Here is a 27671-nt window from a genome sequence, read left to right on the forward strand (position 1 = left end):
AAAGGACAGCAGCTGCATGCTACGCATCAGATGAACACACACATTCTCCAGGAGGAAGCAAGCTCAGCCAGAAAAACAAGTTGCTTGTGGTGTTTTATCTGACCTCTTTGCAATACTTCATGTGAGACCCTTTTTCTGAGCAGCAATGAATACACTCAGATATTGTTTCTTTGCTGTTCTGATTCTCAGTGTTTCACTTTCATTTGTTTTCTATTCTGCTAATTTGTTTGCACAAAAACCTCTTAGGAGGCTGAACTTCTCCGAGAGTTCAACTTTAGCAGAAGCCTGTAAAGCTGTTATTGAAGATAAGGCTCCCTTTCTGAAGGAAAACACTTTAAAGATATCCTTCAGAGAATCTAGTTGCAGAGAGTACATCACAATGAACCACTACATCACCCGTCCTCTCTCGGCTGAAGAAGCTGCCTTCCCAATTGCCTATGTCATGACCCTGCACAAGGAGTTTGAGACCTTTGAGCGGCTCTTCAGGGCAGTGTACATGCCCCAAAACATCTACTGCATCCACATAGATGCCAAGGCTCCGGCCTCCTTCCAGCAGGCGGTGCGGCGCCTGGTGGGCTGCTTCCCCAATGCCTTCCTTGCCTCCCGCATGGAGCGGGTGGTCTATGGTGGTGCCTCCCGCCTGAGGGCTGACCTTCACTGCATGAGAGACCTGCTGGCCTCGGCCAAGCCCTGGCACTACCTTCTCAACACCTGTGGCCAGGAGTTCCCCTTGAAGACCAACTGGGAGATTGTCCGATGGCTGAAGGGCCTCAAGGGGAAGAATGTCACCCCAGGGGTGCTGCCACCCCCTCATGCTACTGCGCGCACCAAATATGTGCACAGGGAGCAATTGTACTCTTTGTTTTCTTTCATGCTGTGGACATTTGTGCGCAAGGCACCCCCACCACACAATATGACCATCTACTTTGGCTCTGCATATGTGGCCGTCACCCGTCCCTTTGTGGAGTTCATGCTGCAGGACCAGCGTGCCATCGATCTGCTGGCGTGGTCTGAGGACACCTATAGCCCTGATGAGCACTTCTGGGTGACGCTCAACAGGATCCCAGGTGAGTACACGTTCAGTTTTGTTTTCTGTAGATACACACATGCACACACAGAGAAATGTATATCTGAGGCTGATTTTGACAAAGCCCAGGTGGAAAATTTAATTGGATGACTGTGGGCATAAAAATTCCAGTATTGCATGTATGCCGGGGCAAGTGGCCGATGCCTTGGTGTACCTGCAATACTAGCAGCAAGCACAGAACAAATGGCCAATGTTCTCATGCTTGTCAGCTTGTTGAGGCCTTGGAATCTTTATTAAGACCCATGGGTTAATAGGAAAGGAATGCACGAGGCGGGAAACATGAAGATAAGGGGCACATCTGCGGAAAAGAGGGGGGTTGCACTCTGTCGCTGTATTGTGGAATTCTCATGGGTGGAAATTCACTGGAATAGCTGTTACTGGATACAAAGGCACTATATAAGGTTTGCACCTTCTCAATAAAGTTGATCTTGATTGTCGCCCCCATTGACGATGTCCGTGCCTCAATCACTACAGATCACAATTGATGTAAAAGACTGATCTATCAAATAAGCTTACTTACCTTTTCTGACCATTGAAGAAGAGGTGGCTGTATCATGCAAGGTGTTCATTACTGTTCTGCGGCTGAGCAGAAAGAAGCCTAGGGGATCTAAGTTCAAATTGAAACCCTTGGACATTTCAGCTGATTTTAAGCTTTTGGCCTGTAAAAATTGAGATGAAGTAAAGGGAAGAAATGAAGTTTAAAATATGTAAGCTATGTAAGCATTGTGGTGAAAGTGTTTTCTATAACACATTCATATTTCCAGGGGAAATTTTATTTTTCCACAATAGAAGTCAATTTGTCCCTCTCTATCTATTACTACAGAACCAAAAAAATTGAGTTCAGGCTACAGTCTGTTTCTAGTCTTCATGCACTCTTCTTGTGGGCGCACAGACATGCACACACATCAGCTCTCCTGAAATACCTGCAAAAAAACATGTACTCATAGCTATTACCTAAACTCCATTGTACTGGATCAAGGATTTGTTCAGAGGAAGAGAATTGGAACCAGTATTTTCATCTTTACCTTATGTTCTTACAATTAGTTATACCTCATTCATAGAAATGGGAAAGGGTCAGAAGATGCACAGAACTTCTCCCCACACACACTGAAGCACCCAGTAGGACTTTACTGCTCCCAACTCCTTAGAGCTTCACTGTAGCCCAAAGCTAGGATATGGGGAATGGAAGCAAGGACAAATTTCCTCTCCTGTCTTTTTTTTATTATTTCCACCCTCTCCCTACTGTATCTTGTAGGAAATGCAAATAGGGAGCATTAACAGAAAGGCAGAACATCTCTACTTTGACCAAAGCAGCAGACCACAGGGCCACTTTGCCAGGCCAGCCTGATTTCAAATTATTGCATAACTCCCTCTGAGAATAGTGCTTGATCTTCCAATAACTATATTTTACAACTGGTATGTACAAGATTCACAAATGGTTACTGTTAAAAATATTTATGTTATAATGCTCAGCATATATTATTTAAAGCTAACTGACTTTCCCAGGAAGCTGGTTCCTGTGATCTCATTATAGTCCTTTGCCTCAGAAGCATCAAAACTGGGGCCATATGTGTTCTCCATAATCAGAAAGCTTTAGGTGGTTGCCATTTTTATTCTGCACTGTGTAGCTTATGTAGGCTGCAAATTTCATTGTTTATTTCCATGATTGTCACCATATGCTTTCCAGTGTTGTGTATTGGTCTCACATTTTTTTTTTTGTGCTTGTTCTCTTTGCATCTGTAAGAGAAGTCCAAAAAAGATGAAATATTTCCATAGCAGATATGTTTCCTTCCTCTTCCTTTATTCCTACCATCACTTTAGGGTGACAACAGCAGCTATCCAGTTCTGACAGATGTTCTCAGGACTCGGGGCTGCTCTTGTCCAAGATTTTGGATCCAAACTTGTAAATGTAGTCTCGCCTGAACACATCTGAGTCAGATCCAAAGCTCTGAGCAACTCTGGAGTAAAAAGTCATTCCTCTCAGTGCATGGGGTTTTAGTCTGGGCCTTGGTTCCTGGCTCTAATGTAAACCTCTTGTCCAAGTTTGGCCAAGCCACTTCCTTTTATCTTTTCATGCATACATATAATTGGAGGCATCCAGGCAAACAGGGAGATCATTTGAGGACCAGTTTGGATGTACAACATATCATGAAAGAACTAAACCAAAAAGATATTTGTAATTTCAGACAGTTATGATAATCTCAGCTCAGATAAAAGAGTAAAAATTTGACTGTTTGGTCCCCAAATCTTAAAATAGCATCCTTACTCCCCAGAGCCACGTAGTAAAGAACAAGAATTCTTTTTAATCCCCTGAAGGTTAGAGACTTTCAATTCCCATTCAGTTTGTTTTCAAATAACAGTATTAACTTATCTTTGGCATTTATCTCAGGCCACGTTTCTCCCACCTGACTCCTGTGTGACAGAAAATTCTTGAAAATTCCACTTTTCAGATAAAGAAGAGAATCATGGGGAATTTAAGAGAAAGTATTTGCAAAGTATGTAGACCTGAGGTGATTGACTCTAAACGGCTTCCCCCAGGTTGCACAAAAAGCACATACCACCACAGTGCAGGCTAGTGGCTGTGTCCCAGGCCAGAGGTGTAACTACTGTGCCACCCTTCCCCTCTCTGCTCACACAGAGAAGAAAACAAGTTCTGATTCTCATGGGAGAGATGTGCTACAGTCCATGCTACTGAGTCCTTCAAAACAGTCTTACTGAATTCTCTTCCAAGCCAAAGTCCTGTCCCAGCTTTCATGCAATAGAGTTACAGCATAGGTATGACTTGGGATACAGGCAAACTCAGGTGATAATCCCACAGGGTACATACCAGTATGTGGACTCACATACTCATACATTGGTCCACTAGTAACCCATACATTGTTCAAACAGGAAAATAAAGGTCAGGAGAAGTAATAGCAGCACTTCTTACCCAGAAACACCAACAGAAAGGGGCAGAATTATATTCTCAGTGTCTTAAACTAGACCATGGGCAAACAGCACTGGACTGCTGTTACCTGATTTCCTGTCTCATGCACTGGATCAAACTGCTTTTTCTGAATTGGCTGTCCTGCAGAATAATGGAATATGGTTGCACTGTCGTTTCTGCACCAGCCCCATTTCTTCACTAAGGATGAGGGTGCACAAGACAGCTGAGCTCTACAAGCTCATCGCTGCCAAGATAGGAAATTTTCTCTCCTGTGAAGATGCAGATGTGAGTGAAAAGGAGAGGAAAATGGGAATGAGAGGAGGAACAGGAGCCAGACCTTCCCCTTTCAGTGATGGTGAGCCGTGAGCCACCTTCCACAATGCCACAATGCATACAGGCATTTTTTTAACATCTGAACTTGGAAGGGCAGGGCATAATTATTTAAAGGTATTACCCATGTTTTATCAGTGTATGTACATTTTTCATCCTAATACAGACAAGAGATGTATTTGGAGAATCCAACAGTGATAGTAGAACATGGTTTTGTTATTTTGTTTAAGACATATTTATAGGAAATGATGACATGGAGACGTAAACTTTTAAGTCCTATGGGTTATATCACTCTTACAAATCTTGCCTGTCTAAAACTCACATGCTCAGGACTTTGTGTGAAAACTTTTACCTATAGGAAGTCCTCTCACATTTATCACAATGAAACAAGTCATAGCTTTGTCTGCTTTAATCTTCAAGATTATACCATGCACACCAACTAACAAATAAACTGTAAGGAAATATTCAAAAGTGCATCCTCAAAGCCAAAATAAATACATTAAAAGGGCCAGCCCATACTATTCTGAAGGACAAATGTCATCTGTGTGCCACAGGTAGCTTACTGCAATATCCTGTAAAAATAGCATCTGTTTAACCTTTTTGCTTGGTGCTGCTAGCACTGGGTTCATCTGTACAGACAATTCTTCTGTCTTAAATGACCTGGGCTAACTCTAGCCTGGAAAACATAAAAGGGTTTATTTGCAATCAATCCTTGCCCTGGATCACTATGTAGTCCTATAAATGGCTGCACTGGCAGGACTGAAGGGGCTTGGTTGTTCTGGGAATGAATAGCCAGGCTGTTTCAGGGACAGGGAATAAATCTGCAGAGGCCAGCATTAGGTATTTAGGTAAGAGGCTCATCTCTCAAAGCCACCACCCTCATTCCTTCTCTCAACGCTGCTACTCAAGGCACTTGTGCACCTGCAAAGCAAGTTTCTTCCCTACTTTGCTGCACCTGGTTTCTAAGTTTCTTGTTCAGGTTTTGTTTTAGGGAAAGTCTTCCAAATCCAGACAAGCCAAGAAGGTCCTATTTTATCCAGACCAGAGGGCTCATCATGCTGCTGTTTCTATGTGAGGCCTTTCCTGCAGTCCCTCTGGACAACGTCTTGTCAAATTGGACTCTGTCCTCTCTGCCCTGTTACCAAGAGAGTAGAACTGTTGTTACTGCAACCTGGGACCTCCAGACAAGGCAACGTCTCTTCTACTCTTCTATTCCTTCCCTTGCCCAGCTACTTTGGGTGGCAGCTGTAGTCAGGGTGACTTGCTTTATAGGGGTATGTGCAACAGCTTCTGCCTTGTGATGGGGACAGCAGTGTTTAAAGATGCCATCTTTAGCTTCAAAACGTAACCAACATGCATGGAGATGCTGTACCACTGAAAACCAAATTAAGTCTTCACTATTCAGTCATCAACAGTTGCTGGCAGAGCATTCTCTTCTCCACAGGGCCTGACCAGAGCTAGCCCTGATGTTCCCTTCACACTGTTCACTAGCAGCTATGAAAGACCTCTCCGTTCTCAGCAGCAGGAGTTGCTACAGCTGAGACCATGGCTATAGCTGTGTTTAGAAGTGAACTGCAGTCAAGAAATTGAATGATGAAGCAGAGAAGTTTGGGAATGGCTCTTCTGGGAGCACACTGGAGAGGCACAGTGGAGTGTTGCATTGTGATATCCAAGCTGGCCAAATAATACGAGCAACGTAGGCATAACAAGAAACCCAGCTATCATCAGGAGAAACTGGGTCTTGCACCTTCACTCTGTTGCTTTTGGGGAAGGATTATTCCTAGCAGGGTGCTGTGCTCCCAGGGTTCACTGTGTGACTCCATGGAAATTGCATCAGCACAACCGAGAGGCCTGTGCAGAGCTATGAACATGAGGACAGAGAACTTCTGGAATGTGCTTCAGCTGGCATCGTCACTAAGGGAAACAGACAAGGAATCACTGCCACACAATTAGCTGGTGTGCCTCCAAAAGTCTCTGCATTGCTGCACAGACAGAGCACACTGGATTCAGACTTTGTATGGACGCATTTGCTTTGCTTATTGTGGTTTCATAATTAATGTTTTAGTTGGGACTAGGAGTGTGCTTCTGAAGTACTTTCCCTCCAACTGTTCCTCCCTACTGCATACTAGTTTTATTACTCAGATAATGATCCTAGTGTGTGAGGGCTGGATTCCTTTTCTGGTGGAACCAAACCAGATGATGTGCAACAGCAGTACATCTGGTGCAATGCAACACTAAGGGGGACACAGGGATCTGGATCAGGAACAGTGTGCACCACCGCCAAACACAGTTCTCATCCTAAAGCATGCACTGGCCAAGAAAGTGCCAGTAGAAGACTCCGTAATACCAACGTCTCATGTTGCATAAGTAACTAGATGATGTCTTGTCTTCCACTGCTATTGTCTCCCACCAGCACGCTAGTGTGGTTGATTCTTCCTTATCCCTACAGCATTTCTCCTGCCTCAAAAATTTTTCCTCACTCTCTGTCTTTTGCTATTTCTCCCATGCTTAACTTCTTTGATCAGTTCTTACTTGTTTTCCAATGTTCCCCTTTCCTATTGCTTTTCTTGTTTCATAGTAAGTGCAGGAGGCTGCAGGTTCTGGCACTCATCCAGAAACCTTGCTTCCTGGATTTCGACAGATTTGGTGGCCTTCTATGATGGGGCTACAACATTGCTGGATAAGGGAAAAGTCGCTGAGATTACCTACATGGATTTGTGCAAAGCATTAGTCACTGTCCCACATGACATTAATGTCTCTAAATTTGAGACATGGATTTGACGGATGGACAACTTAGTGAATAAGAAATTGGCAGGATGGTCACAACTCAAAGAGTTGTGGTCAGTGGGTCAGTGTCCAAGTGGAAACTGGTGATGAGTTGTAGCAATTAAGGCACAGACCTTATCGATGGGGGCAACAATTGAGATCAACTTTATTGAGAGGGTGCAAACCTTATATAGTGCCTTTGTATCCAGTAACAGCTATTCCAGTGAATTTCCACCCGTGAGAATCCCGCAATACAGCAACAGAGTGCAACCCCCCTCTTTTCCACAGATGTGCCCCTTATCTTCATGTTTCCCGCCTCGTGCATTCCTTTCCTATTAACCCACGGGTCTTAATAAAGATTCCAAGGTCTCAACAAGCTGGCAAGCATGAGAACATTGGCCGTTTGTTCTGTGCTTGCTGCTAGTATTGCAGGTACATCAAGGCATCGGCCACTTGCCCCGGCATACATGCAATACTGGAATCTTATGCCCACAATGAGTGGCATTACTCAAGGGTCAATACTGGGACCAGTGTTGCTTAACATATTTGTCAGAAACATGGAAAGCAGGCTTGAGTACCTTCTCCACAAGTCTGCTGATGCCACCAAGCTGTGTGGTCTGGTCGACACGGTGGAGGGAAGGGATGCCATCCAGAGGGACCTTGACAGACTTGAAAGGTGGGCCTGTGCAAACCTCATGAAGTTCAACAAAGCCAAGTGCAAGGTCCTGCACCTGAGTCAGGGCAATCCCAAGCACAAATACAGGCTGGGCAGGGACCGGATTGAGAGTAGCCCCGCAGAGAAGGACTTGGGGGTGTTTGAGGATGAGAAGCTCAACATGAACTGGCAATGTGTGCTTGCAGTCCAGAAAGCCAACTGTATCCTGGGCTGCATCAGAAGTGTGACCAGCAGGTCAAGGGAGGTGATTCTCCCCCTATATTCTGCTCTGGTGAGACCTCACCTGAAGTACTGTGTTCAGCTCTGGAGTCCTCAGCACAGGAAGGATACAAAGACGATCAGAGAGCTGGAACACCTCCCATATAAGGACGGACTGAAGGAGCTGGGGTTGTTTAGCCTGGAGAAGAGAAGGCTCAAGGGACATCTTATAGCAGCCTTTCAATGCTTAAGGGAGGTGTACAGGAAAGCTGGGGAGGAGCTCTTTATCAGGTAGGGCAGTGACAGGACGAGTGCAGCACATGCATTATATTAATATACACTTCTGCATTTCTGTTCTGCCTGCCAAAGTTTTTCTTTTCCTTGTTCTAGAAGAGTGCTTTCTACCTATCTCTTTGTTATTACTCATATAACTAATGCTTGTTCTCTTGTTCCTATCCTCCGTTATTTTGTTGAGACTTCCTGATTGAGCAAGAACTTCTCATAGGAATAAACTATTAAAAAATAGGGATTTTCCTGCAATTGTTATTGAGTCTCATGCTCACAAAGCTGCTGTAATCTCACAATCAAAAACCTCTTTTTGCAAAACCTGCTTAAGGGAAGGTGTGTCAGCGCAGTTGAAACAATCACAAATACACCTTATTAATGGCAGAATTTCCTGTAAAATCACTCTTGTCCTTTACCACCATTCCGACACCATGGCTTATCTGAGAAGATATGTTAAAATAGGGTTTAGTCTGTGCAATCCCCAATCATTGGAATTTAAGTACTGCTTTCAATAGGAGCAGTACTGTGCTTCACAATCAATTGCTTGCTTCTCCCTAAAACACTGCTTAATGATGATGAGATGAGGAAAGGTATGTCTTCCAGAAGTCCTTTTGACAATCCACAGCTAACAAATAGACTTGCAGTCCTTCCCTTGATTCTCCTTCATCATCACAATTATCAGACTTCAGTGTAATAGTCTTCAAACAACACAACCCCTTGAAGAACAGAATTCGATGAGAGTAACTTAAGGAAAAATGTTTTTCTGTCTAAATTCTGGCATCAAGTAATGTCTGTCACAGCTCATGCATGTAATCAGCTAAACTTCAGTCCAGCTGCAGTAATGGAGACTTTTATTTATGTTCTCAGATTCTAAGCTGCCAACAGACCTTCTTTTTGTTAGGGGGAACTCCAGTCAGGCCATCAGAACCCATCCCAACCTTTTACCTACAAGCAAATGAATGAGACCACACCTAAAGCCGCGTTACACATGTTGAGAGATGAACCCTGATGCCAGCACCCACCTGGGTAGATAGTGTGGAAGTTGGAAGAGCCATGTCTGAACAGGTGTCAGGGTGGCCACCAGCGGTTGCTGCAGAGTGGCTCTCCCATTTGCTGTCTTTGGCACCCAGCAAGTCCCCACAGGTCCAGTTCTCTCCTGCTCTGAGAAGCAGGTGTTTTCTGAACAGCACTGTAGAGTTCAGCTCATCTAATGCAGAACTGCAACCCTGCCAAAGACACCTGAGGTAGTTTATGGGTTGATAACATCTCAGAAAACCTCCTTTGAAATATATACTCAAATGAAGCTACTAGATTTGAGACTCTTCCCTTGTTATCCATCTCATGATTCAACACAGGAGGTACAGTTTAGCTCTCTTATGACTGTCAACAGCCTGACAGCTCAAGGAAACGGAATGCATTGCCTTAATTCAGACCTCTGTCTTGAACGAAGTAATTTTAAATAAGCTGCTTTGTTTTCCCATGAGTTTTATTTCCTTCTCTTCAGGTTCTGAGGTCTGCTTTAAAGCTTGCCACTCATGAGTTTATTTTAGTTATACCCTCATCTGCAAACATACACATTTATGCATTCACATACTCCCCACACACTCCACTGAAATGAAAATGTATGGTGGCAAAATGAGCCTTTGTACATTTTTAAGAAGGGTGGTGTGGTTTTTTTTCGCTCCGTTGTTTCAATCTCATTTTGAAAGAAAATCTCTTCCTCTAGTGACTCCCCCATATCTTTTCCAGCCATGTCTCTCCCATGGACAGGTGGGAGAACTTGTCTTGCAAGCAAGAAAACAGTCAAACCAGCTTTTAAGAGCAAAATGTTCTTGCCTCCTGTCTTAGTAATCCAGTCAGACAAGTTCTTATTGCTGTACAGAGTTAAGAGATGACCATTTTCATTCTACCTGCATTTGCTCATCAGCTTCTCTCCACCTTCCCAACACTGACAGCTTAATTCCTTGATTTCTCCTTATTGTAATTCTGTAACACGAGAAAAGTTGGAACCCATCCCCCCACACCCGACCTAATTTACTTCTGGAGAATTTGGAAGGGACTAAAACAGAGTGGATGAACCTTGGAGTGAAGCCCTGTGACCACCACTGGGACTTCTCCTGCAGATAGGAGGGTTCCAAGTGCACTGTCCACCACCAGAAGGCAGGACTGGCCTGCAGGGCGCATGTGCCCTTGCCCCCAGTCCTGTCAACACCAGCCTGGGATCTCTGTATGGAAACGTACCATGAAGGTGGTGGGTGCAGGGAGCACCCTGGGGCACTGGGCCAGCTGTGGATGGTGGTGAGGCCACCCTTCCCAAGTGTGGGAGGCAGCTTGCAAGCGGTGTGTTTCTCAGGTTAGTCTCACATTTGTGTCTTCTAGGCACGGAACTGCCTGGGAAGTACCGGGAAGCCATGTATGAGCTGAGGCTGATAGTGTGAGCTATGGTGGTGGGACTGCTGGTGGCCACCATGACACTGCTGGGTGGTGCCACGTTAAAGGCATGTGGGATGGTGGGTAAGTGAGCGGTGGGGTCTTCTCAGAGGCCATGGCACTGGAATGGGCCTGTGCACACTGCTGACAGAGCAGGTCCCCTGCCTGCAAGGTGGGCCACTGTGTCTGGAACTTCCCCTTGAGGAGAATAATGTCACCCCTGGGGTGCTGCCCCCCCCATCCCCACTTGCACCCACTCTGTGCACAGTGAGGGATCTGTGCACAGCACCTTGGGGCTGGTCAGCCCCTGGCTGTGCAAGACACCCCTGCCCACTAACATCACTCTCCATATCAGCACCATGTATGTGTCCACCACCCAAACCTTTGTGGAGTTTGTGCTGAGGGACCCATGTGCCATCAGTTCTGCTGGTGTGGTCTAAGGACACCTACAGCCCCAATGAGCACTCCTGGGTGATGCTCAACGGAATCCCAGATTGGATGCTTGGTCCGGAGAGGACACAGGTGTTCCAGCCCTGGCACCAGCTGCCTCCATAGAAGGTCTCGGTAGCTGGCACTGCTTGACTGTTGTGTGGTGCCAGCTCTTTGTGGTGGTCAGCACAGCTCACTTCTCTGTGGAGCTGCTCCCATCTGTGGCTCTCAGCGGTGCCTACTAGTGGGTTGCCACCACTTCTTTTGTTTCACACAGACAAACAGGCAGGTGATAACCCAAGTTGGAAGGTGTATTGAGTTTGCTGTCTTGCATATCTACCCACTTGGTTAAGCTGCCTTCTAGTGGAAAGAGTACCCATGATCAGGCAGGTGGTAAGAGTGGTCCCCAGAGGCAGTGAGCTTTTCATTGTGGTGGGTCCAGGGACATGTACACCCTGTCCCCATGAAGACCTGGGGACTCAGCTTGGCATCCACTTGGCTTCCACCCACTACAGCCATACTATCTCACTAGTCCTACATGTACTTTCTTATACTATCTTGCTTCTCCAAAAGCCACCAAAGGGGTTTGTGAATTTCCAGATCCCTCTCACACACTGGTGGGCTGCATGTCTTCAGTCATAGCAGAGAGAGTACGCATTTGCCCACCTATACCTGGCTCACCCCAAGCCCTGCCTGTTTGCAAAACATGAATACACGGCCTCACAGTCCAGTAAAATTTCTGGTAGATTTCAACATGCCTTGCATAATAATATTCTCTGTCTACCCTGAGGGTGATGTGTACGCCATTTTGGGAAGGTTTCTGAAGTAAAATTTCTAGTGCACCAGCTTATAAGTTGCAGGAGAAAAACTCTGATCAGTTGGTGGCACAGAAGTGTAAAGAATTTGTCCCCTTCTCTATAGAGAGACACTGATTAGGAAGCGCAGACTGCTTCAGGTGGCTGGTGGAGACTAGGTGAGATTTAACCATTGCATTGATTTGATTCTGGGATCACAGGTGTAGTACTGGGAAGTTCAAGGCAAATCAGGCAGCATTGTATGTGGTGACACTTCCATCTCAATGTCAGTTTATGTGCACATTACAAAAATGTCAGCTCAGAGATTCATCTTTTGTAGGTCTGCCTTGATAACACACGCAAGGAGGATAAAAGTGGGCTGCCTCTTGGGGCCAACACATGCAAATCAGCTCTCACTGGAATTTCAATGGCAAAAAAAAAGCAGGAAAAGCTTAGTGGAAATGAAATTGAAGGCGCTGGGGGGCTGGCCTTTCTTACCAGTAACTTGTGGCTATCTTCACAGTCAAGTGCAGTTCTGGCAGTAGTTGTTTTTAAGACCTGGTGGTGGCAAACTCGTTTCTAGGGCACTGCTCAGTACTGCTGTCTACAAGGTGGCTTTTCCCTCCTCCATGTTTTCAGGAACAAAACTCTGCTAACCTCAATGGGGTGGGAGATGAGAGCTGGACAAAAGCAGAATGAACAACTCATGCCAAAACTTGTATTAACTTTCAGCAGCAGCATCACTTTTCAGACAAACTGTATATGTAAAAACAGGCCCTCAGCATAGCTTCTGAATCTGAAATCAGTTGATCATACAAATATTTAAAGGTAAATTGTGGTAAATTATTTTTTTTGCAGTGCTGAGCTATACTTCCCCGTACTCGTTAATTAACTTACAAAAATGCCTGGTTTACTCAATTTGTGAGAGTGTGAAAAATGTGAAGTCAGTAATTTTGTATTCCTGGAAGGCAGTGCCTTCCAGTGTTTTTATGGATGTCCTGGGGATGTTCCTGTTTTGTTAGGTATCCTGCTTTCCCACCTAGTCAGCATTATCCAAGTCTTTCTACACACCACATCTACTGCCATCTGTTCTGAAAAGATTTTTAATTTGGGATGGTAATGCACTTCCCAGGCTATTTAAAATGCATATCCCCTGCCACCACTGCCTCTATTTGTCTTTTATAAAGTGTTATGTTTAGCTTAATGCTTTCTATGCTAAGAATAACATTTTCTGAATTTTCCCCAGGACAAACCCATGCTTTTTGGCATGTTATTTTATTTGATAACAGCTCAATATATAGAGGGGGAGAAAGAAGGTTTTGAAGTTTTGGTTAGAGCAGCCATGAATCTCTGCTTATGGCAAGGTACTATGTCAGTTCTGCTGTTGGGTCGTATAGTCCTTTTGCATCTGATACAAAAGTCATGACTATGTATTTGCAAATAACCATCCTTACTCACCAGGAACAGGCTAGCCTTAAAAACACAGAGCAAAGCAAGCAAACAGGAAAAAAAAAAAAGTTTAACCTTTCTCCCATCCAAATTTTTTAAAAATCCAACCCTTGAACCAAACCCCCAGGACTTTATGTAGTGTATCTAGATTCTGGTTTGTCCTTTACAAGAGAAACATTTGTTGGGTTACAGTAACTATAAAGGTACTGCACATGTTACCATCCAGGAAGGGAACAAAAAAACCCACAAGAGTAACAAAATCTTACTTTGCTCTCGCCTTTAGTTTTTAGAAAACACCAAAGCTGGGGCAATGACACTCTCTTACCTATTGTTTTGGAACTGAGGTTTTCTTCTGGTTTCTGCAGTCACCAGCTGACATTGTGCTTTACAGACCTGCTGACAAATCATCCCTTTTTGGATTGTAGTTAACCAGCAAAATAGTCTATAGTAATACAGCTTTTAAAAGAAGCTATGACAATCAGGAAAGTGGGCTGATTTGCCTTTTCTAAAGAAAGAGATAGGTTAAACCTCAAGATTAAAATGTCTGTTTTCATAGAATCATAGAATCATAGAATAACCAAGTTGGAAGAGACCCACCGGATCATCGAGTCCAACCATTCCTATCAAACACTAAACCATGTCCCTTAGCACCTCGTCCACCCGTGCCTTAAACACCTCCAGGGAAGGTGAATCAACCACCTCCCTGGGCAGCCTGTTCCAGTGCCCAATGACCCTTTCTGTGAAGAATTTTTTCCTAATGTCCAGCCTAAACCTCCCCTGGCAGAGCTTGAGGCCATTCCCTCTTGTCCTGTCCCCTGTCACTTGGGAGAAGAGGAGAAAGGACCTCCTTTCAGGTAGTTGTAGAGAGCAATGAGGTCTCCCCTCAGCCTCCTCTTCTCCAGGCTAAACAACCCCAGCTCTCTCAGCCGCTCCTCATAAGGCCTGTTCTCCAGTCCCTTCCCCAGCTTCGTTTCTCTTCTCTGGACTCGCTCCAGAGCCTCAACATCCTACTTGTGGTGAGGGGCCCAGAACTGAACACAGGATTCGAGGAGCGGTCTCACCAGTGCCGAGTACAGAGGGAGAATAACCTCCCTGGACCTGCTGGTCACGCCGTTTCTGATACAAGCCAAGATGCCATTGGCCTTCTTGGCCACCTGGGCACACTGCTGGCTCATGTTCAGTCGCTGTCAACCAACACCCCCAGGTCCCTCTCCTCCAGGCAGCTTTCTAGACAGACTTCTCCTAGTCTGTAGCACTGCACAGGGTTGTTGTGTCCCAAGTGCAGGACCCGGCACTTGGCCTTGTTAAACCTCATCCCACTGGACTCATCCCAGCGGTCCAGCCTGTTCAGATCCCTTTGCAGAGCCTCCCTACCCTCCAGCAGGTCGACACTTCCACCCAGCTTAGTGTCATCTGCAAACTTGTTAAGGGTGTATTTAAGGGTGTATTTAAAATCATATCTAAAAAGCTTGAGTTCCCTATGTTTAAAGCACAGATCCTACAACGCCTAACTAGTGCTATAATGCATTTTGTACAAACTCTAAAAGGCTTCGTTCTCATCTCATTGTACATTGAGGAAAAATGCTGTCTTTCCAGCACACAGAGTTAGTACAAAGGACAGATAGTAATACAAAAGTTACAAAGACGTTTTCCTAAAAACTGCATAGTTCCCTCCCTGCCACTGATACAATTGTTTCCTTTGAAAGGAAAACAAGAAGAAGTAGAAATAACAGCCTTCAAATATCCCTACTAAAAATCTGGAAGAAAAACATTTAAAAATGTTTAGTTGTTTTAACACCTTAAGCTATGATTATTTTCAGGGTTTGTTAGTATTGATTAATAGTAATAATACTTAATACTGTCATCACTACTGGACTCTCCATCCTCTGTGTGTACAATACAGTGACAAAAATGTTATAGTTTTGCTAGCGAGGAGGACTATCTGCTATGGTGGGCTAGGGGCTAGGGGCTTAGGTTCTGCGATGCATGAGCAGCATGGAGTGGTGGTGCCCCAGCTTACCCCATCACCACTTTGCCTCAGCCTCCTGCTGTGTCAGGGCACCGGGGAGTGGCCGGGTTGGTACAAATCCTCTCCTCCCCAGCCACTGCTACCAGTCAGTGCTGGTGCTTCTGTTGTGTTTGTTAAAAAGCCTGAGTCCCAGTACGCCTCATCTGTAACACTGCAGTAATTCTTTGCTTTTGAGCAAGTCAGTCTTTTCCTTTGCTTTTGGTTTCATTGGGAGAAAGCAGAATTAACACCTTCACTCTTGTACCTGCTGGCATGCATGTTGGCTCTCCACACGTTGCCTATTCTGTCCTTTGATAGCTCAGGTACTGCACTGGTCATTGCTTACTGGGCAGGAAAGAATAATAGATGGTTAGTGTTTTCCAAGTAGGTAAATAGGTTATATATAAGTGTTTGTGCTAGAGTGAGAATCTGGGGCTTTTCCTGCTTTCTTAGGGAGGTGGTTTGTACATTGGGTGGCAGTTACACTGTCTGTATCATTGGTTTGTTCTTCAACAACCAATTAAGCCAGTAAGAAAAGCAAAATTTGTTTAAAGGGATGAGTTCATAGAAAACTTTATTATTTTATAATTTTTTTCTTTTTTTCCTTTTTTTTTAATTCTTAAGACAGTTTCAGGATGTACTTCAATACTTCAATAAACTTCTTTCACAGAACTAAATACAATACTGAAGTACAGATCAGGCATGGAGGTTTCTCTCTCTGTATTGATCAGCTCTTGCTTTCAAAGGCCAAGGCTTCATCCCATGACAATGGTCTGGTTTAGCTACTGGCTTGTGCTGAAAATAGTGAAACTCCCTTGACTCACAGCAGTTGGCTATGCATTACGTGCATGCTGCCTGTTTACTCTTCAGCAAATTCCAAACACTGAGTGTTCAGCATTTCTCCCTTAATCTTCAAAAGCACATTCACCAGGTTACAGCAGAACTTGATTGTTTACTGATAGGGAGAGATCCTTTTACTGGTTTTTCTCCTAGATATGTCCTGCGATCTGCCTAGACTTATACATATATTATTATATTATATTATGGGCTATAATTGAGTTTCAGTAACTCCATCTATGCTTGTTATTTTAGTCTCTTTTCTTTGAAAACAAACAAAAATGGTAAACGTTTACCTTTAATTTCATATGAAGGTATTAGGTGTTGGTAGCCCAGTATTCAGATAGCCCCTGGAGGGTAGTGCTGGCTGGGAATGTGACATGATTGATTATACATGCACACAGTATCATAGTGAAGCTGTTGCGAAAGAGAAATTTTATTTCTCAAATGAAATATTTAGGTCTCTTGAACTGACATCTTGTTAACGTCATGAAAGCTGCTTTCAATGAAGAAACGTAACAACAAGATTAGCAGCCAGGTATCTTTTGATGCATATTCCTAGATATTTCATCTCAGTTCTGTGAAGAAAGGACCCGGAGAGTGGGCATAAAACTGAACACATAGATGTTAAAAGGACTAATTATTTGATTTTCTGTTACCTAATTGCAGGCGTCCCAGGCTCCATGCCCAACGCATCATGGGAAGGTGACCTGAAAGCAGTGAAATGGATTGATATGGAAGAGAGACATGGAGGCTGCCATGGTAATGTGTACATTTCCCTCCCTTTCTTGTTTATATAGAGAAAAACACTTGGCTGTCTTTCCTGAGGTTCTATGGCTTCTAACCATAATGTGAGACAGTTTTTTAGATAGCACTTCATCAGAAAGAAGACATTAAAAAGGAGTAATCTCCTTCATAGTCCTTATGTGAACAATAATAGAGGCATAAACAGTGAGAAAGCTGGAACAGTTACTTCTTCATCAGGAATTTTATAGAACAGATCAGCCTTGGAAAGGGGGGTATTTGGCAGCACTTAGGGCTCACATGAGTTAGCTGACTACTTTCTTGAAGGCCTTGGGGGGAATTTTCTTGCAGGAGCATGGGAATAGCTCATATGTATATCCCACACAGGGACTCAGATATGCCAGAGCCAGCAGCAGTGTGCAAGGCAGGTGTCCTGTGTCAACTCAGACAAATCCCAACTCTCAGCTAGGCACCAATGTGGGCCAGAGACACATCTGATGAGGAATCTAAGGAGCTGCAAGCTGTTTACGATGGCTGAGCTTTGAGTTTTCCTATGTCGCATTACTTCATGACATGACATTAGCAGTAGATAATCTGTATGGCACACTTAATTTTTCAGTCACTGGCTTGTGCATTGCATGCTGCTCCTACTTCTGACATATTCAAGTGGGATGAGAAAGAGAATGCCAAAATGCTAAGGATCTAAATTTTATTTCAAGAATTCTTAATCCATAACATAGTTGTTTGTGTTGAGGAGAAAAATTTTGAGAATTTCAGTCAGCCTCAGTTACAGCAGATTCACATTGGTGCAACTACATTGAAATCAGTGAAATTACACCAATAACACCCACAATTAGTCAGTGAAAAATCTAGTATAATATTGTTTTCTCTTCACTGACAGAAGGAAATCCCCCTTTGCTATGTTTAAACCTTGTCTGAGGAAGTCTCAAGTAGTAGCACTTCTTTTTTGAGCTATCTCCTTATTTAGCTCATTATTTATTCTGCAGTAACTTTCTTCATTTTGTCCCGTTGTTCATGCCCATCCCCATTGCACATCCAGTAGGCCTTTTAGCATGTTTTCTTTTGTGAGGATTTTATTTATGGCAGCTTTGTAGATAAAACTTCTTAAGAAATAATTATTCGGATCCTTGATACTGACATTGCTTTTCTTCTTTTGGAAGGCCATTACGTCAGAGGCATTTGTGTTTATGGAAGAGGTGACCTCAAGTGGCTTTTTAACTCCACCTGTATGTTTGCAAATAAGTTTGAGCTCAGAACATATCCCCTGACTGTGGAGTGCCTGGAGCTGAGACACCGGCAGAGAACCTTATCCCAGAGTGAGGTTCAGGTGGAACCCAACTGGTATTTTTAGCTAGCAAAACCTCAGACTATAATGTCAATGAAAGCAGTCAAGGGAATAGCAGCAGCAATTTTAATTCTGCTGTGCCAGAAGCATAAACTTATGAGTTTCTTTAGGACATTCTGCAGATGCAGCCACGGTCAGCTTGGTTCACACTGTCTGCAAACCTCACCTTCACTGGTGTTAAGTGGAGGCCAAAGTGGAGGCCAAAGCATCAGAGATCCGAAAAGAGACATCAGGTCAAAACTCCTCTTGCAGCTGGAGGAGCTTTGCGCTTTTGCCTTTTCTAGTGGGCTGTTTTCCAGCCCCAACTTTTGTCTTGCTACACTGTCATGCCTATATTTTCTGTAAAAATATATACAGAGTCATGCACCCCTGGCATTTCTCGTGTATAAAAGACAAGTGTGCACACCGGTAAACAAAAACATGGCAATTCACAGTCAGCAATATCTTAAAAGCATGAATACAACTGGTGGCTGTACATACAGATACTGTTTTGTCAAAGACACTGGTATTCACTGCACAGAACCAATGGGAAAGTACTGGAAATGGAAGAAGGATGCTGCACTTCCCAGATCTTACCTGTTTCTTAAATATCTGTTAGGACAAGGTTTATAAGGGAAAACAGCATCTTCTAGTTGATCAGTGGATGTGGTTAGAAAAATCAGATAGGCTTTCAGGCACAGGAGCCCTTCTTCATGTCTGAAAAATGGGGCTTGCATACTTATCTTACTTGGTAAACTAACAGAACAGAAAAAAACCAAAATTAAAAAACCCTTTCTACACATGGATTTTGGTTTATCACTGTCCTTTAGATCATCATGTGTAAGGACACAGAGGGAGAGGTGGAAAACAGGTAAGGAAGTAGCAAGATAAGTTTTTGTCAGGATTGAAAGAGTAGTAACTGGGTTTTGCAATAATTCAGTAATTCTGTGACATATTTTGATATGGCATGAGCCTTCTTCCCAAGTTTAATTCATTTTGTCTTAATATACTGGCAAATACACATACTGGTGACAGGACAAGAGGAAATGGCCTCAAGCTCCACCAGGGGAGATTTAGGCTGGACATTAGGAAAAAATTTTTCACAGAAAGGGTCATTGGGCACTGGAACAGGCTGCCCAGGGAGGTGGTTGATTCACCTTCCCTGGAGGTGTTTAAGGCATGGGTGGACGAGGTGCTAAGGGGCATGGTTTAGCGTTTGATAGGAATGGTTGGACTCGATGATCCGGTGGGTCTCTTCCAACCTGGTTATTCTATGATTCTATGATTCTATGATTAACCTTGGGGTTCACGTCTTTGCAGCCCTATTTTTATTCACCAATAACAGCCACTAGAGGGAGACCATCAAATATTTGAGCAGATTTTCCCTTCCCAGGCTACCTAAAACTCTCAACAGACCAGGTGTGCTGCAGAGCAAAAAATCAGTGATTGGGAATATTTTAGTATGAGAAATAGAAGGTAAAGGTTATGGGTATCGGTCATTGTGTCCTAAAAAAACAATCAAGGAAGGAAAGCTGTAAATGCTTCTTGCTGTAGCTATGATGGTTGTATTTACAAGGCATTAGAGCACCACTGTTGAGTGACCTGCTTAGCAGCACAGAAGCAGTACAGATTGGGATGTTTGAACCTGAGAAGACTGTGTGCTGCTCTCCTATCTCTCTTCTGAACAAGCGAAGATGGCCTAAAGAGTATCTCTTGAATAACAGCAATTTATCAACAACTTCATTAAATCATTACTAATTTCGGGTCTTTTAGCAAACTGGATTGCAACCTGCAGCAGTTGAGAAATGACAGCACACCATATTCACACATCCTGAAGCAGGGCTGATAACCTCCAGGGAAGGGTCTGAACAAGCAGCATCTGCTTCAGTCAGCTTATCTGGCATTCATAGCTGCTAAACCCTAATAATGCAGATCCTTGCAGAAAGGCACCAAGAATTTAGCCCCGGAGGAGAATTTTGGTGGAAATCTCGTTCAGTTTCTGTGGGAGAGGAGTAGGAGAGTTAGCAAGTTAGCAAAACTTGCTTCCATGCTGGCAGCTGAAGAGAGAAGTATTTCAGAAAGTCATTCTTTTAAAGAGGGAGTTTCAGGGTATCTAGCTTGAGAGATCTGGAACACCCCCCCCACACACACACACCCCAACCCTAAATTGAAACATTCCAAATACAATAAAGGCATTTTTACCATTTTGTGCGAACATTTAAATTAGCACAGATAAGATTACTTTTTGTTGTTCAGACTCTGCAGGCAAATGGTAAAATATCACCCAGCAGCAGAAGCAATAAGCTTTGAAACTACAGATATAAAAGATATATTGTACTCTGAGCCTGAACAAATCCAGATATTAAAACTGAGTTATATTACCCAGAATTATAGAACCATTTAAGTTGGCAAAGACTTTTAAGATCATCAAGTCCAACCATTATCTGTTTAGGTAAGAACCCAGAAAAACATCACACCTGGTTACTCTACTGAGAGACCTAGATTTCTGTCCATCCATGATTTAAAGGGTTGGGTTTTTTCATGCATGCTGCTCCATGTTACATTTTTCCAGAAGTCAATTAATTTGTTTTCATTTTGTGCCTGAGAACAGAACAACTTCCAAAAGCCTAGCTCAATAAACTCATGTCTGTATCTCCTAATTTTATACAATTATGGCAAGGTAAAATGTAAACCTTGTGCTACTTGTAGCTGCTTTTCTGAATCAGTACGAAAATCGGGGAAAAGTTTTCAGTTCTGTTCAGTCACTCACTGAGAAGCTGACTGGGACAGTGCATGCAAACAACACGCTCTCTCTCTCTCTCAGAGGATTTCCAGCAGGTCAGTCTTTGCACCGAAGTCAGTTTGACTTCCTTAGACAACCCACTGGATGCCTTTCTGCTTGCTTATTGAGCTCCTAAAGGCTTTTATATGGACCATTCAAGGAGCTGAAATCTCACTCTGAGATTTAAGGCATATAGTCTTCTGACTACAAGGACAGTGAATTGAGCATGGGAACAGGCTGGGCAGCCTCTGTCCTTGGAGGGGCTCAGGATCCCACTGGACAAAGCCCTGAAGTCATGACAAGTACATCTGTACAGGCTGTCATCACCTTGGGACTGAAGGTTAGGATTCATGCTCATAAATGAAAATCATCAGTCCTCTTTCCTCAGCCTTTGTGCATTCTTAAGGACATTTTTACATACTGTATGATGCTGTACCAACAGCTCCGTTACCCTACAAACTTCTATGTGTGTTCTAGATACTGCAACATTTTTCTTTCATTCCCTAGCATATCAGATGTGCAATATATTGAAAATGAGTGACAGAAGCAGCATGCATTTTGTTTTGTCACTGCATCTGGGAGGTAGGGAGTAGAGAAAATTTGGAGGAGGCAGCATTGCATCTTCTGTGGTAGGGAAGAGATGACACCGTCGCTTCACTCCTTATTTGCGATCATCTTAGCCTAGGACAAATCTTGGACTCATGATCTGGGTTTATTTAACTATTCTGTTAATGCAAGTGGGTAGTTGTGCAAGACATGGGAGTACTCTGCCATGTGGCTGTACAGTGTAGTACTTGGGTTTGCAATGGGGCATATGACCTGACAGGGCTGTTGCTTGCTAAGTCTCAAGCAGCTTTAAAATATCTGTTGCATGTAGGAGTTAAGAATTTCTTCCTAAGCTCTTAGCTTTCTAAGACACACTGTTTCTTCAGGTCAAGGAGGCACTGTCAGGTACTCATTTTCCTCTCTACAGGGCAGCATCATGAAGTTAATACATGAGATGAGATACAAGTTAGCTCCCACGGCCTGATCCAAATCTGCAGAAAGGTTTGAAGATAATACTGAGCTGGTTCAGCTAGTGCTCAGTGCGCAGTGACAAGCAGAGCTGCTGTAGACAGAGACCCTGTGACTATACAATCTGCAGAACCAGCTGACATCAGCAGGAACTCTAGTTACACGATGTGCATGGCCTCAGGTCTGCTGTTCCATTGTGAATAACTTGCAGATTTCACACCATTTCTTTTCCAGCTGAATACACCAAATACTTCAAAAAATCCCCCACCCCAAAGATGTATATTCTGTATGTGCCTGCAACATCAGAAGTGTGTGCAGCAGTCAGAAATGTCCAGCAGCATGTGCCAGGCTGCAGGAACTGAGTCCTCAGGAGCACAGTTATGAGAGTGGGTCCAAGAACAGCAAGACACAGATCTGTGCCTCCTCACGTTCACAGTGGGGCTCAAGCCTGCTATTGCAAACTGGGCATCTGCACGAATGCTGCTTTAGGGCTTTGGTCTGGAGGCCTGAATTAAATTCCCTGCCAGCAGGTCCATGAACGAGATTTTTTGAAGAAAAGCAAGGGTGAGTCTTAGGTCTAGCTTGTGGCTTGATGTCTCATAGCAGTGCTGCAAAAGCCAGCCTAAACCAGCAGGCTTCCAGCCCTCCTGTTCCCACTCCAGCTAGGTTAGTACACGATCTAGCTGTATCAATTCCCCAGGCCTCAATCAAAAGATCAAGCAGTACTTGTGCCAGCCCATAAGAAGAGGTGGTGTAGATGATCCCAGGATTAGGAGCCAAGCAGCTGCTCAAGTTGTCTAGTGACAAAAAAGAAAAACAGAAAAAATAAAAAATAAAAGAAAAATAAAAGGAGAAAGAAAAAAGAGAGGTTTATGAAGATATCCTATTTACTTCACTTAAGGCATGAAAGTAATGTGGATGTATTCATGTTTTCAGTTTTGCCACTACTATTAGGCATGACCTTAGAGGTCATATAGTAGCCAACTAAAATGAGTCCAATACTGGATATCCTTCTCCAAACAAATAACAGAAGTAGTTTAAAGGAAAGGAGAGGTAACACTGAAGTAACTGAACAGAGCTAAAGCCAAGCGCACTTCAATGGGTTTGGTTTGCAATATCCCACTCCTCTCTTAAAGCACCCTGCCTTGCCCTGCAAGCCTTGCCTCACTTAATTTTTGGGCACTACAGCTACCACAGACCCAACATTTTGGCACATGAATATTTATATCCTATAGCCACAGGAGGCATAGAACTAAAGTAGCCAGTAGAACTACATTCTCACTGGCTTCTGAGTCAGAAAAGTATCAGTTAAGTATCAAAGATTCTGATGAACCTGACTTCCTTGAGCTGTGAAGTCAGCAGTGACATCAGCAACACCAAATAAAGAACGAAGTAGAAGCCGCAGGGGCTGCAAACATTGTGGAGGATGATGCCAAGATCTGTCCATTAGCACACACTGATTGCAAACAAATCCATTCCCAATGGATTGGAAAGAAGATGGATTTTTGTTGTTACATATTCGGTGACACCCACGCTATAGCTACAGCATTGCTTGCCACCTCTTTCCCTTCCCCACACTAGAGCCAGGGATGATTTAGACCTCTGCAAAAAGAGGACCATCTGAGAAAAGGTCTTTGCCTTGCACAGCCTGCCAGCTCATGGCTGGTGGCTGCCAGCAGAAATTTTAAGATGCCACCATGGTGCTTTGCTATGTGAGCATGAAGGTTCACTTGTAGGAATGATAAATAGCTGTCTGGTGTGTGAATGTTATTTTGGGAAGGGCACACGAAGAGGCTGGAAACAGGCACTAGAAGTAGGCCTGGAAGCAGGCACTCAAGGCAAAACAATGGCATCAAGTAGGTAACAGGCAAACCTCATTATCTGATCTGATTACGTTTGTCAAACCTAAAGCAAATGTCCTGCTTTAAACAAAGGATCCAGCCTGGTTTTGATCAGCAAGTCACTGCAGACAGTCATTAGCACTATATTGGCCAGATGCTTCAGGCTCCACTGCAAATCCTATGTGCCCAAACCACAAATATTTGCAGCCTGATGGCACAAAAATGCAAATCAAGCTGTCTCCACAAAAGATGGCAAGCTTTAGCATGTTATCCATAGTCTTAGTCTTTTCCATGCACCCACTATTAAGGGCAGCAGAGGAAGTCTGAAGAAGATATATGGAGCTCAGAGCAAGAGGGACCAGAGAATATGGGGAAGAGGAGAGCAACCAAAAAGACAGGAGGTAGGAGAAAGAAAATAAAGAAAAGGAAAACACAGCACATGAATGAACGAACTGAGAATGTGAAGAGCTGATAAGCTAAATAGGACAAAAATACTGCTTTGTTAAGTGTCATTCGTTCAGTGTAAGCCCTCTTTTCCAGATAACCTGGGCCAAACCGCTGGTTTGATAGAAAGTTCATGAAACTGCAGTAGGTGGTCCTTCTTGTTTGGTTTGGTTTGTTTTGTTTAGTGAAGGTCTGACAACTGTATTAACTTTCTTTAATATGATTGTGCTAGTCCCTTAACTATTCATTTACAAAAAATAAAGGTGCAGCCTGCACACCTCTTCTTCCGCCTGCACACCTCTTCTTCTGTGTCTTTCATGGAACCAAATGTGGAGGAAAGCTTAGGAATTGGTCTGACCATAGTTTGCAGTGTATAAGATTCATTTGTATAAGCTGATTTTTTTCCTTGCAAATATACCCAGGCCCAAGCATAGCTACCATCAGTACTGCAAATGGGGGGGGGGAACATAACAAATGACAAAGCAGAAAGTATGATCAACAGGTCATTTGCATTGTCCTACAGGCGGGCCTTGAAACTTGCCAAGTTCAGTAAATCTTTGGGTACACATTAATGAAAAAGCTCTGCCAGAGGTCAAAAGGTAATTTGCATCTTGTGTCAGGTGGGCCTCATGATACTTTCCTTTCTGTAAAATACATAAAAGGTCTGTTCACAAGCACAAACATCAATGGCCGGTTCTCAAAGCCCAGCTGGAAGGAAGGAAGCAGATATCAGCTGGGAAACCTGAGGAAACATCACGGACCTTGCGTCACACAGGATCATGGACCTGCTGAGGTGGAAGGGACCTCTGGAGATCACCAAATCCAAGACGCATTTCTCAAAGCAGGGTCAGCTTGCTCAGGGCTGTGTCCACTTCGATTTTGAATATCTCAACTGATGGCAGCTCCACAGCCTTCCTGAGTGCCTCTTCCAGTGTCTGGCCACTTTCACAGTGAGAATTGTCTTACTTAAGTTTAAATGGAATTTTCCAGAATTTCACCTTGTGTTCACTGTCCCTTATTTTGTCACTGGGTACCACTAGGAGAACTTAGCTCTGTCTTCTTTATTCCCCATCAGATATTTATAGACATTGATAAGATGCCCCCGAGCCTCCTCTTCTCCAGGCTAAACAGTCTGAGCTTTCTCAGCCACTTCTTGTATGAAAGATGCTCCAAGCTGTTAGCAATCTTCATAGCCCTTTGCTGGACTTCCTTCAGTGTGTCCATGTCTGCCTTGCACCAGTGAGCCTAGAACTGAACACAACACTCCAGTGAAGTCTCATCACAGAGAAGAGGGTAAGGATTACATCCCATGACCTGCCTAATGCAGCTCAGGGTGCTGTCTACCTTCTTTGCTGCAAGGGCATGTTGCTGCCTCGTGGGCAACTTCATGTGACACCCTGGGATGCCTAAGGCCTTTCCTGCAAAGCTGCTCTCCATCAGGTCAGTCCCAGACATCTCTCCAGACCCAGACCAGGAGAGCTTGGGAGGCAGTGCCAGGATGGCTGCTGCACGTAGTACTGGAGATGGTATCCCGTAGTGCACCACAACAGTTGCTCAGTACACATACACGGTCATCAGCAGAGCTGCCAGGGAATCCAGATGCCTTCTTTTTTGACATTTGTATTGGGGTTATGAGGCAAGGTTGCAGTAGTGGGGTCTACAGGAGTGGCTTCTATGAGAAGACAGCATGAGCTGCCCCCATGGTGAACAGAGACAGCTCCAGCCAGCTCCAAGAAGGACCCACTGCTGGCCGAAGATGAGCCCATCAGCAAAGCTTGTGGTGCCTCTGTGATAATGTGTTTAAGAAAGGGTAAAAACACTGCATGGCAGCAGCTGTGAGAGAGGAGTGAGAACACGTGAGAGAAACTGCCCTGCAGCCACCCAGTTCAGAGCAGAAGTAGGGGAGGAATACTCCAGGCACTGGAGTAGGGATTCCCCTGCAGACCCTGGAGAGGACCAGGGTGAAGCAGGTTGTCCCCTTGCAGCCCATGGAGGACCACAGGGGAGCAGACATCCACCCTCCACCTGCGAAGGAACAGAGTGGAGTAGACATCCACACTTGGTGGATCCCACGCTGCAGAAGGTGGATGTGACCTGAAGGAAGCTGCAGCCTGTGAAGAGAAGCAAATGTGGGATCAGGTTTGCTGGCAGTACTTGTGGCCTGGGGGAGGATCCATGCTGGAGCAGTTTATTCCTGAAGGACTGCAGCCTGTGGAAACGATCCATGCTGGAGCAGTCCTTGAAGAACTGCAGCCCGTGGGAGGAAGCCACGCTGGAGCAGGTTGTGATGGACTGTCTCCAGCGGGAGGGAGTCCACACTGGAGCAAGGGAAGAGCATGAGGAGGGATGAACAGCAGAGGTGAGGCATTATGGACTGACCAAAACCGCCATTACCCATCCCTGGGGGAGTCTGAGTGCTGTTGAGCTTGGCAAGAAGGGTAGGAGGTGGTTTTACATTATTTAATTTCTCAGTTTCTGTTATTAATTACGGAATTATTAATTATTCTGATATTAAGTTCTTACTCTGTTATTAACTGGCAACAACTTAATCTCCTGAAGGCGAGCCTGTTTTGCCTGTGTTGGTAACTGGTGAGTGATCTTACCGCCCACAGGACTGCAGGACTGTAGCCCCAAGCACCCACCCACCTTTGTGTTGCCCCCGATACAGAAAATACTGGCAAATAAACTCTCTAAGACTCATTTTGGAGTTTTAGAAAGCAAGCATCCTTCATCAGGCCTGGGTAACAGGAGAGAGTCATGTCCATTAGTCGTGTACAATGAGACAAGAACTGGGTATAGAATATATTTCCCACTTATACGCGTAAGTTTTCACAGAAATTTTATGCACATTCTATTACTTTCCAAGGACTAATTTTAATGTTATTATGAACTTTACAAGTCAAAACTCTTGCTAATTTGGAGCTGGCTCCAGCTCTCTGCTTGACCTTGCCTTTGAATCATAGAATCATAGAATAGTTTGGTTGGAATGGACCTTAGAGATCATCCAGTTCCAACCCTCCTGCCATGGGCAGGGACATCTCCTACTAGATCAGGCTGCTCAAAGCCCCATCCAACCTGGTCTTGGAACACCTCCAGGGATGGGGCATCCACAGCTTCCATGGGCAACCTGTGCCAGTGCCTCACCACTCTCATCGAGAAGAAAATCCTCCTATGTCTAGTCTAAATCTGCCCCTCTCCAGTTTATAACTATTGCCCTCAGTCCTACCACTAAAAGCCTTTGTGAACAGTCCCTCCCAGCTTTTTCATAGCCCCTTCAGGTCGCTAT

The 27671-nt window shown here is 44.2% G+C and overlaps 1 protein-coding gene across 2 annotated transcripts; it reads left to right on the top strand.

Annotated features, from left to right (window-relative positions):
- On the top strand, positions 1-25860 carry GCNT2 (glucosaminyl (N-acetyl) transferase 2 (I blood group)). Of its 2 annotated transcripts, none has more exons than XM_069853682.1 (3): positions 1-1067; positions 16885-16977; positions 25461-25860. In XM_069853682.1, exons 1-3 carry the CDS (start codon positions 146-148, stop codon positions 25475-25477), a joined length of 1032 nt encoding a protein of 343 aa, XP_069709783.1. In that variant the 5' UTR covers positions 1-145; the 3' UTR covers positions 25478-25860. The 2 variants fall into 2 exon arrangements, with proteins under 2 accessions (XP_069709783.1, XP_069709782.1); XM_069853681.1 differs by lacking the exon at positions 25461-25860 and adding an exon at positions 18141-19290.
- Positions 25861-27671: the final 1811 nt, after the last annotated feature.

The sequence above is a fragment of the Phaenicophaeus curvirostris genome, chromosome 3 (genome assembly GCF_032191515.1).
Source record: "Phaenicophaeus curvirostris isolate KB17595 chromosome 3, BPBGC_Pcur_1.0, whole genome shotgun sequence".
Classification (NCBI taxonomy): domain Eukaryota; kingdom Metazoa; phylum Chordata; class Aves; order Cuculiformes; family Cuculidae; genus Phaenicophaeus; species Phaenicophaeus curvirostris.

Excerpts from the sequence above, each read along its gene's own strand:
- GCNT2 (XM_069853681.1), top strand. The coding sequence starts at position 146 with ATGAATACACTCAGATATTGTTTCTTTGCTGTTCTGATTCTCAGTGTT. Across the intron at positions 1,068-16,884 it reads GACGCTCAACAGGATCCCAG|GCGTCCCAGGCTCCATGCCC; the intron begins GTGAGTACACGT and ends ACCTAATTGCAG. Across the intron at positions 16,978-18,140 it reads GAGACATGGAGGCTGCCATG|GCCATTACGTCAGAGGCATT; the intron begins GTAATGTGTACA and ends TTCTTTTGGAAG.